The sequence below is a fragment of the Eleginops maclovinus genome, chromosome 19 (assembly GCF_036324505.1).
Source record: "Eleginops maclovinus isolate JMC-PN-2008 ecotype Puerto Natales chromosome 19, JC_Emac_rtc_rv5, whole genome shotgun sequence".
Classification (NCBI taxonomy): domain Eukaryota; kingdom Metazoa; phylum Chordata; class Actinopteri; order Perciformes; family Eleginopidae; genus Eleginops; species Eleginops maclovinus.
The window spans coordinates 24,700,890-24,714,727 of NC_086367.1; the positions used below are offsets into that span (position 1 = coordinate 24,700,890).

The following is a 13,838-nucleotide window of genomic DNA, read 5'->3' on the forward strand; positions in this document are numbered from 1 at the left end:
TTCATCCCCCATGAATCACACCTGACACGGAGTCTTTTGAAAAAGCCTGGTGATGGTTTATTCATTTTAATCACTACAGAATAGATTTCGGGTGCAACACATGCCACATGTATAAAAGAATACAGTCACTTGTATTATGATTTTTCCATATTTGATATAAACATTTACGAGACAAAGAATCGGACACAGTGACCGGACGGAAATGTGTAAATGAATATAAAATATCGAGGGACGGTGAGCACCCTCCGCAGGCAGACTCTTGGTCCACGCCGGCGGAGGGAGATAATGGGGAAGCAAGAAGTGCTGAAAGAGTGTCTGCATGGATTAAACCTCCGCCTCTTTCAGGAGCTTCGTCTCCTCTCTCGAGGGTCCTGCGTCTTTAATGATTGTTGCAAACAGAAGATTTAGAAGACTTTTCAATAAAAAGTTTCTCCTTTTTTACAAAACCGTTTTCAGGAATGCAGTGTGTCCAGTAAACATAGGAGGGTTTATTTTTTCCTCCGTCTTTTATTTGTTTTTGCTGCGTTGGAAGTGGAGTCGATGCTCCCAGCAACAAGGGTTTTTATTTTCTGTCTGTAAACATGTTGATATGTACGGAGTTAACTTACTAAAGCCTAAATCAAACAAGCAGCCCGGGAAAACAAGAAGCCAATTTCAGGAATGGGTTCAGAATGCATGAGTTCTGCGGTTCTCCTCTTGATTCAGCGGCGGCAGGAAGTAACCATAAAGAAGGAAAAGCTGCTCCATAAATATATATACTTCTGCTAACATCAGTCACTGAAGCTTAAAAAAATATGACCTTTACATGGAGGGGGTGTGAGAGGACGGGCTCCCGGTCACAGACGCGCTGTGTTGTTGGTCTTTGTGTTACTTTACGTCTTCGTCGTACATTGGCCTGTTGGTAGAGGCTTTAGGTCTTTGTAGTCGGCTTGTTGTGTAACTGCAATCATTCTAAGTCTATTAGTCGTCTCTGTTGTCGTTATGGATCTCTTGAGTAGCCACGCTGTCTCTTTGTAGTCCTTTTGTTTCTCTGAATTTATTTTGTCTCTGCAGGAATGCAGCTTTTCCTTGAGGTCTTTTTGTTGTTGTGTTGTTTTGTTTGCCTTTGTGGCTGAAAGGGTGTCAATTTCAACCATGTTGAGTCTTTAGTGTCAATGTACAGGACCTTTCTTGTCATGTTAGATCCCGTTGAGTAGCGTTGTGTCTTGTGTCAATCATTTGATGTCTCTTGTTTGTTGTTTTACGTCTATTTGTCGCTGCTTTCCTGTTAGTCCTTTGTTTCTGTTTGTGTCTCTTTGAGTCCATTTCCAGTGCTTTTTCTTGTCATTTTGCATCTCGTTGTAGTTGCTCTTTGTCTCTGATTTGTTGTATCTTTGCAATCATTTCGTTGTGTTTGTCTGTTTGTCGTTGATTAGCGTCTCTTTTCAGTCATGTTGTGTCTCATTGATTGGCTTTGTCTCTTTGTAGTCATCTGTTGTACCATTGTATGTCTTTATTTGAGTTGTGTCTTTGTGGCTGCTCTTATTAGTCCCTTGTTTCTGTTTGTGTCTCTCTGGAGTTGAGTTATGTCAATTTTCTTGTCCTTTTGCATCTCGTTGTAGCAGCTTGTCTGTCTGTAGTCATTGTGTTTCTCTTAGTCGTCCCTTTCCGGTCATATTCGGGGGGTTGCCCCTGGTTCTGTGCCCGGGAGACCCCGCTCAGTAATCCCTCTGTGTTTTTAATGTGAAACTCTTAACCCACATCTGCAATCCTTCCGTAAACTGAACACGTACAGGTGTTTCCGGATGGAGAAAGCATGCTCCCACGTATCTGGAGGTGAAGAACGCTGTGATGGTCACATACTGTACATCCCATGCAACAATACTAAATGAATCCATAGGGTTTTCTCTTTTATAACCACCTAAAGATGCAAAAGGTAAGAGATTATATTTTTCTGACACATAATATATGCATGCAAAGAACCTACTCTTCCTGGTTCCACCGTGTGAAAACCGCCTCTCTGTTCTCCACGTCTGGATAGTAGAGACAGTTACAATTATCATAGGAGTAATTGTTTAGTATAATGTAAAGCGTACGGCAGCGGTGAACACTGGGGTCTCCTAAACACTGCAGGAACATCACGCAGTGCTCCACTCATTTACAAGCTAAAAGGGGGGTTTACTGAGCACAAATCACGGGTTTGGAGATAGAAACGTATGATATCTTATAGATAGATTCAAAATTATTCAGCTTTGACATTCTCATGCATACAACCACAAGAAGCGAGTCCATTGAAAAGTAGTCCAAGCATTGTTTTTTAGAGTTTTCCTGTGGGGGATGGCAGAGAACCTAAAGACATTGAAACATGTGCTGCAGTCCAGAGAGTGTGTTATGGGGGGGAGGCGAGCGTGTAAGGGTGAGGACGGGGTGGGGGGAGGGTCTCACTTCTGCATGTCACACTGCAGCAGCAGCACGATGGACGGGTCGCTCTTCGCCGCCTCCTTGAACTCCTCCAACGAGATCTGGTCGTCGTTGTTTTTATCCATCTTGCCGAAGATCTTGTCGACCCTCTGCTGCGGTGTCAGGCCGTCCTCGTTCATCTTCATCATGATCACCGTGCCCACCATCTTGTAGATCGCCTGTGTGGGGGGACGGACGGGGGGGTGGAGAATTGAGATATTTCACTGAGAATACCCAGCGTCTGATGAGTGATCCCCAGTGGCGGCTGGTGGAGTTTTCTCCAGGGGGGGCTATAACTCCAAAATGTATAAAAAGAAGCATGCATACATGTACTAAGGTATCAAACGAGTGTATTTACATACATGAAAACAACAACAACAACAACAACAACAACATTATAGAGAGATAGAAGTGCAAAGAGAAACAAGTGCGATATATAGAGTACAGTATATGCAGTTCAGAGTGATGATGTAAAGATAAGGGCAGTATAAAGAGGGGGGAGTAATTGGCTTAGTATAAACAGATGTAGTATGAACAAATATACAGATGTGCTATATTACTATACAGAGGGCCAATATACATATATAATAAATCTCTATCTCTCTATATATCTATCTATCTATCTATCTCTATATATCTATCTATCTATCTCTCTCTCTATATATATATCTCTCTATCTATCTATCTCTATATCTCTATCTCTCTCTATATCTCTCTATCTCTCTCTCTATATATATATATATATCTATCTCTATCTCTATATCTATCTATCTCTATATCTATCTATATATCTATCTCTATATCTCTATCTCTATATATCTATATCTATCTATCTATCTCTATATATCTATCTCTCTCTATCTATCTCTATATCTATCTATCTCTATATCTATCTATATATCTATCTCTATATATCTATCTCTATATATCTATCTCTCTCTATCTATCTCTATATCTATCTATCTCTATATCTATCTATATATCTATCTCTATATATCTATCTCTATATATCTATCTCTATCTATCTATCTCTATCTATCTATATCTCTATCTATATATTTGAATAATGTATATCATATATAACATGGACAATACACATACTTTATGACAAATTCAGCTGCATTCAGCTCGGGGCGCAGGAGAGGTGCGCCCCAACATCGTCCTATCTCTTGTATTGAAGAGGAGCTACTGCGCATGTACAACTTTTAACGAGAGTCCAGGGCGGAAATACGTCACCAATCAGACAATGTCAACGAACGAAACAACTTTACTCATCATTAACTATGAAATGTTTATCTTGCACATCTAAAATAATATATACATATATTTCGAAACATTTATATTTTATTATTTCATTTTTAATTTTTTTTATGTCTTATTCAAGGAAATGAGGTGAGAGGTGAGTGGTGGGGCGGCGCCCTAGCGCCCTCTATTGGCCAGCCGCCACTTTTGATCCCTGAGGTGGAAAAAAGCCTCACTGATGATGCACTCAGGGTGCATGCTGGAGATTTGAAGGAACCGGCTCGGGCGGTAGGCAGTGTTGCCAACTCCATAGTGGGGAAAGTAGCTATTGGCTGTCCTAAAGTCGCTAAATGACGTCATTCCCCAATTTGCATAATTTATAATATGCATGTAATTGTCTGACGCTGCAGGACAGAGGACAGAGGTGTGGGGGGAGCAACAAGTCAGTGAAAAACGCCCTAAATATGTTTTCTTTCTTCTGTAGATTCTTGTTTTTTAGGCCGTCACTTCCTAAAATATCTTCATGACTTGTAATGCTTTGACCCACATTACATAAATAAATGCTGCTACATTTTAGAATATCACATTTAATCAAAAGACTTATGTGGGTTGCTGGATCTACGTCCTCCTCCTTTATCCGAGCGTGGGACCTGCACAGTGTCCCTGTAAACCAGAGCAGGATCAGCTGGGGCTTTGTGCATGCTCGAATCGTTTGGACCCAAAGAGTCTCCTCTGTCCTGTTTGGGGGACAGACTCAGCACCCTCTGCTCGGTGAGGAGAGTAACTGCAGAAAAGTCTCTAGATGTGTTGCTAGTAGCTTTTGGCAGAAATAAATCGCTGGACGATTTGGAAAGTCACCAGATTTCGCGAGAAAGTCGCCAAGTTGGCAACACTGGTGATAGGGACTTGGCTTGGGAACCAGAAGGTCACCGGTTCAAATCCCCGAAAGACCAACAGTAGGGTGGGTGAAATGCATGGTGAGTATTTGTGTTTTTGCAATCCCTGTTTATTCAGCTGTGTGTTTTCAGACTGAAGCTCGTGCAGCAGCTCTTCTTGGTTGGGTTTACAGGTAGGAAATGTTCCTGCAGGATTCTCAATCTTGAGTTTGTTTCCTCGTGGTTGAATGCACTTATTTTAAGTTGCTCTGGATAAAAGCGTCAGTTCATGAAATGTAAACTCAGTGCACATTTTTAAACAACAGCTGAAGACACATTTCTTTAGTGTAGCTTTCTATTAGCGACGCACTGCTTTTAAATGGTCTTTGTTATTGACCTACTTTTATTATTCATTCTGTTGGGCGTAAAGGTTTTCATTGAGCAGTATTCCGTTTATTATTATATTACCATGCCTTTCACCTGATTGTGTCTCTTAATCTGCGCTGCATGTTCCTGAATTGGTCTTAAAGATCTGTTGTTGTTGTTGTTGTTGTTGTTGTTGTGAAGTGCTAAGCTTCATTAATAGTATTATTAATGTATTGATGCAATCCACAGATTATATAGAACAACCTTTGTGCCATGACATCCATGATGCTCCGACAAATACTGATGTTAAGAATATAATTTGCCGGACGAAACTGATTGTTTGTTTTCTAATGCTTCACCTGCCAGGAAGAACTCTGTATTATATAAAACATAAAACTGCCTGTCAGCCCTTCATCTCACTCCCTTTGAATGAGCACACCTAAACAAACCTTTTCCCAAAGCGTCTTTATGATAAATCCATAGAGCAGGCTGTCGTTTTGTGTTCCTTCTGAGGCTGAAAGTGCGTCAATTTTCAGTCTCTTCAGTGTCATAGTGCGTCTCATCGAGTAGCTGTGTCTCTTTGCATTTTGTGTCTCTTAGTTGTTGTTTTACGTCTCTTTGTAAATGCATCCTATCTCTTATTCGTCCTTTGTTTCTGTTTGTGTCTTTTTGGAGTCGATTTACGTCCCATTTTGCATCTCATTTTAGTCTCTTAGTCATCTGTTGTATCTTTGTAATCATTTCTTGGTCTCTGTGTCTTTGTCGTTGTTTTAGAGAGCAAAAGTCACACAAACCGGGGAGGAAATCTTGCAGCACGCTCACACACTTCTGCAAAAGAACTCATCGTATATCCGAGCAGAACACATAGATATGAGTTATGTAACCTGCCAAGGAGCCAGTCGGTTTCTGTATTTAAAGGCTTTGAGGCAGAGGTTGTATTCTATCATGTCACAGCTTTGCAGGTGTGCAGGATTCTGTTGTCCCCCCCCCCCGCCCCTCACCTCGATGATCTCCAGCATCTCCACCCGGGTGATCTTGCCGTCTCCGTCCAGGTCGTACATGTTGAAGGCCCAGTTGAGTTTCTGCTCGAAGCTGCCGCGGGACGTGATGGACAGAGCGCAGATGAACTCTCGGAAGTCGATGGTGCCGTCTCCGTTCTTGTCGAAGGTCCTGAAGGCGTGCTGGGCGAACTTTGAGGCGTCACCGTACGGGAAGAACTGTCAGAGGTAGAACAGAAGCACGGTAGGTAGGATTAGGATTGTAAAGTAAAAAGGAAGATGGGATGTTTCTTTCAAGTTTCAATAACTTTCTGCCACCAAGGGTAAATAAGAAACCCTTCAAGCTTCCTATCTGCGTCCCTAAACCAGTTTGGATGTCAGGAGAGTGTTGAGGGTTCAGGAGGTTTCCACCTTCTCCTCGTCTCCTCTGATTTAAAGCGGTAAAACAGTGAATACAGTTTCAGTTTCAGGTTTTAAATCAGCGTGTCTCCTGCTCGCTGTTCACATTTACTCAGCTAGTTCCTCTGATAACTTCAGATCCAGACGTCCCCTTCATCCGGTTCAAATATAGAGTTAAAAAACAACAAGATCTGAGGAGTGTGGTAGATGTGACGTAAAATCTAGCCAACCAGGAACTAAAACAGAGCCAATGAAAGGACACTAATGTAGACTTCCTGTGATCGGGTTAAGTGAGTCAGTCCAGAGTTTCCTTGACTGGCTGACTGACTGACTGACTGACTGACTGACTGACTGACTGACTGACTGACTGACTGATGAGGGACCCACCTTGACGTAGAGCTGCTGGAACTCGTCCAGGTTCAGCCGGCCGGTGGGGCAGTCCTTCAGGAAGCCTTTGTACCACTGCTTCAGCTCGTGCTCGTTGAACTCTGTGTTCTTCACCAGGTCCTCCATCACCTCCGGAGTCAGCTTGCTGTTCTGCTTCCCCATGTTCCTGCAACAACACCAGAGCAACGTGCTCCTTTAAGAGAGAGCCGTGACGGGGAAATTCTGCAGCAGGAAGATACCTTCAGACCATCCGCCTGCAACGAGCTTCTGAGGGTTTTTAGTTGAGTTTGCTTTGAATGTAGATTTTAAACACCAGGACTTCAACTAAAGACTATTTCATTGTTTGAAATATATATATATATTTTATATATAGAGAGATATTCTTCTCGATTAATTGCTTAGAAAGGGTCCATAAACATAGATCAGTGTTTCCTCAAATGTCTATTGGTTCCCACAACTGACAGACATTCAGTTTCCTGTCACAGAGGAGGAGAGAAACCAGACATTATTCACATTTTCGGAGCTGGAATCTCTTCGAAAAGCAAACAGAAAACTAGTGGGTGCTTAATTGGTTGACTGCTAATTGATAAGTCTTTGCAGCTCTATTTACCATATTATCCACACAGGAGGTGAGCAACACTCCATGATCACACCATCATCAGGTCTGCAACTGAAGACTGGTTTCACTACAGGTTAGGTTGAAGATTCTTTTTCTAGTTTCATGTCGAAAAGCCAGAAAATATTCAAAATGAAACAGGGATTTTAGCCTTTGTAGACCATTTACATGCACCAAAACCTATTGAACAGACTACAGGAAAGGGAACACCCCAGAAAGCAGAATAAGGACTCTTTACACAGCTAGTTGGACTTCAGTCATGAGCACCGAGAGTGAATTGATATATCTTTTTTGGAGTAGTGTAAGTCAGCAGTGAATATTTCCCGCTGCTCTGATTCTATTTCTGTGTCTGACCCGGATCCTGTGACAGATCAGTTCATCATCGATCGATCGCTGCTTTCAGGCTCCTGCAAACAACATCAACAAACCTGTGTTGTAAAGGGAGGGGGGGGGGGCAGGGGCAGGTAAACATACAGGGGGGATTCCTTCTACCATACATGTTGAGCATCTTTCTCTCCCTCCAAACACAACGGAGACCAGGGGACACTAAAGAGAGACGCACACAGCTGGAGACCAGGGGACACTAAAGAGAGAAGCACACAGCTGGAGACCAGGGGACACTAAAGAGAGACGCACACAGCTGGAGACCAGGGGACACTAAAGAGAGACGCACACAGCTGGAGACCAGGGGACACTAAAGAGAGACGCACACAGCTGGAGACCAGGGGATACTAAAGAGAGACGCACACAGCTGGAGACCAGGGGACACTAAAGAGTGACGCACACAGCTGGAGACCAGGGGACACTAAAGAGAGACGCACACAGCTGGAGACCAGGGGACACTAAAGAGAGACGCATACAGCTGGAGACCAGGGGACACTAAAGAGAGACGCACACAGCTGGAGACCAGGGGACACTAAAGAGTGACGCACACAGCTGGAGACCAGGGGACACTAAAGAGAGACGCACACAGCTGGAGACCAGGGGACACTAAAGAGAGACGCACACAGCTGGAGACCAGGGGACACTAAAGAGAGACGCACACAGCTGGAGACCAGGGGACACTAAAGAGAGACGCACACAGCTGGAGACCAGGGGACACTAAAGAGAGACGCAAACAGCTGGAAACCAGGGGACACTAAAGAGTGACGCACACAGCTGGAAACCAGGGGACACTAAAGAGAGACGCACACAGCTGGAGACCAGGGGACACTAAAGAGAGATGCACACAGCTGGAGACCAGGGGACACTAAAGAGTGACGCACACAGCTGGAGACCAGGGGACACTAAAGAGAGACGCACACAGCTGGAGACCAGGGGACACTAAAGAGAGACACACACAGCTGGAGACCAGGGGACACTAAAGAGAGACGCACACAGCTGGAGACCAGGGGACACTAAAGAGAGACGCACACAGCTGGAGACCGTTGCTCCTGCCGCTGCACTCTCCTTCATGTCTCTTGTTGAAGTGGAAAGAGTGGATTTCATGGATGAGGAAATATCCAGGTCGAGAAAAATATCCCGAATTATACAACCCACTGTCCCATCATTAGAGGAACTATTATAAAAGGTAGAAGAGATTTCGCCTGCAGGTGAGAAACCACGTTAAGTAGCTGTTATGCTTCTGTCTCTAAGATGGTGGAGCAAGCTCATAGCAGCACAGCAGAAAGTGTCAGGGGTGGGGAAACAGGACCCAAATGCAGTAAATCAAGGGGAGGTAGGAAGGGGTCCAAACAAAAAGCGAGCTTTATTCAAAAGCTGTTGACGAAAACACGAAGCAAGGGGAACACAGGGCGACAGGAACAGGCAGGTATCATGGACAAGATCAGGGAAGAAATGACTACGACCGAACAACAGACAAAAGGGAAACAGGGACTAAATACACAAGGGTAATCACAAGACGAGAGACAGCTGGAAGGGGGAGGAGAAACACAGGGGCAACAGGTGAACACAATGACTCAATCACAGGAGGGAAACGCAGACAGGAAGTGAAGCTTAACGTGACAGAAGAGGGACAACATTTCAAATAAACACAACACAAGGACATGACAGAGAGACATCTTCGCCATTGAATGCAACACCAAAAAAACCATAAATGTGCATGGCCAGCAGCTCCTCACAGCGCCAAACATCGCCGTCAATTCTCTAATCTGCGTTTTTTGGATAAAGACATCTCATCTCGGTAGTTTGATTTAGTTTGTGTCTCACCTGAACAACTGTCTGAGCTTTAGAACAGTTCTTTAGAAAGCTTAACAACGGTTTATTTGGCAAGTGAAGGTAAAGTATAGAAAGTGCTCCTGCTCCTCTCTGGAGTTATCACCTCAGATTGAATAGAAGTCTATGAGGAAATGTTCCTGCTCCTCTCTGGAGTTATCACCTCAGATTGTATAGAAGTCTATGAGGAAATGCTCCTGCTCCTCTCTGGAGTTATAACCTCAGATTGTATAGATGTCTATGAGGAAATGCTCCTGCTCCTCTCTGGAGTTATCACCTCAGATTGTATAGAAGTCTATGAGGAAATGTTCCTGCTCCTCTCTGGAGTTATCACCTCAGATTGTATAGAAGTCTATGAGGAAATGCTCCTGCTCCTCTCTGGAGTTATCACCTCAGATTGTATAGAAGTCTATGAGGAAATGCTCCTGCTCCTCTCTGGAGTTATTACCTCAGGTTGTATAGAAGTCTATGAGGAAACGTTCCTGCTCCTCTCTGGAGTTATTACCTCAGGTTGTATAGAAGTCTATGAGGAAATGCTCCTGCTCCTCTCTGGAATTATCACCTCAGGTTGTATAGAAGTCTATGAGGAAATGCTCCTGCTCCTCTCTGGAGTTATCACCTCAGATTGTATAGAAGTCTATGAGGAAATGCTCCTGCTCCTCTCTGGAGTTATTACCTCAGGTTGTATAGAAGTCTATGAGGAAGTGTTCCTGCTCCTCTCTGGATGTATTACCTCAGACTGTATAGAAGTCTATGAGGAAATGTTCCTGCTCCTCTCTGGAGTTATTACCTCAGATTGTATAGAAGTCTATGAGGAAATGTTCCTGCTCCTCTCTGGAGTTATTACCTCAGATTGTATAGAAGTCTATGAGGAAATGTTCCTGCTCCTCTCTGGATTCATTACCTCAGATTGTATAGAAGTCTATGAGGAAATGCTCCTGCTCCTCTCTGGAGTTATTACCTCAGATTGTATAGAAGTCTATGAGGAAACGTTCCTGCTCCTCTCTGGAGTTATTACCTCAGGTTGTATAGAAGTCTATGAGGAAATGCTCCTGCTCCTCTCTGGAGTTATCACCTCAGATTGTATAGAAGTCTATGAGGAAATGCTCCTGCTCCTCTCTGGAGTTATTACCTCAGATTGTATAGAAGTCTATGAGGAAACGTTCCTGCTCCTCTCTGGAGTTATTACCTCAGGTTGTATAGAAGTCTATGAGGAAGTGCTCCTGCTCCTCTCTGGAGTTATCACCTCAGATTGTATAGAAGTCTATGAGGAAATGTTCCTGCTCCTCTCTGGAGTTATCACCTCAGATTGTATAGAAGTCTATGAGGAAGTGTTCCTGCTCCTCTCTGGAATTATCACCTCAGATTGTATAGAAGTCTATGAGGAAATGCTCCTGCTCCTCTCTGGAGTTATTACCTCAGGTTGTATAGAAGTCTATGAGGAAATGCTCCTGCTCCTCTCTGGAGTTATCACCTCAGATTGTATAGAAGTCTATGAGGAAGTGTTCCTGCTCCTCTCTGGAGTTATTACCTCAGATTGTATAGAAGTCTATGAGGAAGTGTTCCTGCTCCTCTCTGGAGTTATTACCTCAGGTTGTATAGAAGTCTATGAGGAAATGTTCCTGCTCCTCTCTGGAGTTATTACCTCAGATTGTATAGAAGTCTATGAGGAAATGCTCCTGCTCCTCTCTGGATTCATTACCTCAGACCTCCCTGAAACTGCATAAATGGGGGATATATTCTGTAATGGAAGAGGTTGTTTGTACACAATGCGCTGTATTGAATTTGGTGTGTAATCCAGCGTTGGGTAACCCACAGCATTCTGCATTATGAGTCTCCTCGGCTCCAACAGCAGCCACAGTATTAATTATTCACCCATGATGTGGCAGATGACATCAAATGGCCGAGAATGCGTCAATCCTGCACACATCCGTCTAAAAAAAGAGCAGTTTCTTCTGCACATGAGAGCAGGGCCAGGTGTGATGCTGCTGCACCTCTGGAGAAACATCTGGATCTGCAGCAGCACGCATCGGGCCTCCACAACAACCCGCAGAGATGTGCAGCCAAATCAGAGCAAACACTGCGTGTGATGTGACTCTCGCTCTACTCTCACAGGGGATATTGTACATTTTATGAACGGAATTGATCCATTGCTGCTTAGTTTTTCCAACACAAGATTGAGAAGTAATACAATCCCAGTAATCACAGCACCCACATCTCTATCAACCCAAAAACACGAACACAATCCCACCCAGAAAAATTCTACTGATGGTTGAATTCAAAAATAAAATCTGGTATAAGAAGCCTTATGTTATCTGCCCCCCCCCCCCCCCCCCCCCCCCCCCGCCCCCCCAGCACAGGCGGTATTAATGTAGTGTTTAATGTGCAGAGGAGGCTGCAGTGAATGACCTTGAGACATTTTTTTGCAGGATTGTGTTTCTTGGCACTGACAAACCGTCGGGCCATCGTGTAACTGCGGCGGCGTCCCCCCCCCCCCCCCCCCCCCAGATAAACACCTCGCTGGTGCAGACGGGCCACAGGTTTTAATAATGGCCAACAGATGCTGCTTTATTTCAGCTTTGTGAAATGACATCCGAGTTAATGCTATTAAAGCGAAGCGGCCGTGCTGCTGCATTCCGATGGAAACGACGCAGTGAGCGCGTTTTTTCAGAGTGTCTCCATCCTCATGACATCTTCCTCTGCGCATCGCTCCCAGAAAAACAACATTTCATAACCGAGCAGATGTATTTATTACAAAACCCAGGACAGCCCGCTCGGTGCTGCTGCAGAAACACATTGTAAAAAGAAAAAAAAAACGCCAATTAAAATGCGCAAATGTGCATGACATCTTCTGAAAGCCGTGTGTTTCTGCTGCTAAAGGATGCACAGCTCGATGCCATTCATGCAAACGCGAGAAAAACACGACGTTTGAGGCGACACATGAACACCAGCTGCTTGTATAATGTGAAAACACTGAAACACGACATGTCGGCCTCCCTCTGCAGGCGGACCCTCTCACCTGATTTCAGCCCGATTGGTGATTCTCTGTGGAAGAACGTGTGCTCCAGAAAAACAGAAAAGCCCCTTCCGTTGGAGACGTGAGCCCAAAAGGGGATTTTATCTTGAACACTGCTGCTTATAAAAACCCCAGTCTGCTAATGAAGTGTGTGGATCTTCCCGACGTTATTGTTCCAGATGCGGCGCAGCAGGGACCGATCCCACGCGCCAGTCTGATGCGTCTGCAGGAGCCGTGTGCAACTTTGTGCTTCTGGAGCCTCATTACATCATCAGGGAGGACAACATTTGGGATTTATAACACCCTGATGGAGTGATTAAACAGCCAGTAATTATATAAGGTGATATGTTGGCATTAGAGGTGTGTTTTTTTAAAGAAGAATAAAAAAAGGCAAGGCTGGACAAAAAGCCCTAGTGGTGGAAAGTATATTTACTCAGGATAATCTGAAGGTACTTGTGATACCTCTCCACTGTGACACAGGGACACATCGCATTTATGATGACATTCTAAATTAAATTAAATTGCATTTTCTTTATCAAAGAATCAGAATTCCTTTAGCTGGAAACTTACACAGCAGAGGGACAGTGCAGATACGAAGCAAAATAAAAGAGTAGAATCTTAGAAAAAGAATGAGTAGCATCAAAGTGACGTGTTGTCATTAAAGGTGTGGGTTTAAAGAAATCTGGATCAAAAAGCCCCAGTTTATGTTGTATTTGTACTGGTTTTAAAACTGAACACTACATAAACTAATGTGCTTGAGTATTCCCATGTATAAACCTTAATGTGGCTCTCCTCTCAGAGGGAAATATGTTTATGTTCATTGACTTCTTTTTTTATTCGTCACTTCCTTAAAAATAAAAACCCCAAATAAATGTATAAATATCATGAATAAAATCAAATAACAGTCGTAGTAGTTACTATAAAAAAAGCATACTGAAACAAATCTGAACTACCTTCAGATGTTAGAGCAATGAAAGCAACTGTTTTCTGAAAAGAATGCAGGAAGTTCTTACATGATATTGTTCTTTTCACATCTACAGCTTTAGTTCGTGTTACCCTTTGCATATACAAACTACAGCTCTCAATCCATCACATATTTAATCACAATTAATCACGAGTCATTTTCCAGATCTGAAAAGTAAAGCTAATGCTGCCTTCTGTCTAAGATCCAGCAGGGGGCGACACCTCTCTTTTTAAAGGAATTCAGATTGTGAAGGGGTTTCATTTCTGGATTCATCACCTCAGATTGTATAGAAGTCTATGAGGGAGTGTTCATAAATAAGCCC

The 13,838-nt window shown here is 43.5% G+C and overlaps 1 protein-coding gene across 1 annotated transcript; it reads right to left on the reverse strand.

Moving 5' to 3' along the window:
* Positions 1–32: 32 nt before the first annotated feature.
* vsnl1b (visinin-like 1b) lies at positions 33–12,815 on the reverse strand. Its single transcript, XM_063908723.1, has 4 exons — positions 12,556–12,815; positions 6,707–6,872; positions 5,924–6,139; positions 33–2,618 (listed from the first exon to the last, which is right to left on the reverse strand). Exons 2-4 carry the CDS (start codon positions 6,866–6,868, stop codon positions 2,421–2,423), a joined length of 576 nt encoding a protein of 191 aa, XP_063764793.1. The 5' UTR covers positions 6,869–6,872; positions 12,556–12,815; the 3' UTR covers positions 33–2,420.
* Positions 12,816–13,838: the final 1,023 nt, after the last annotated feature.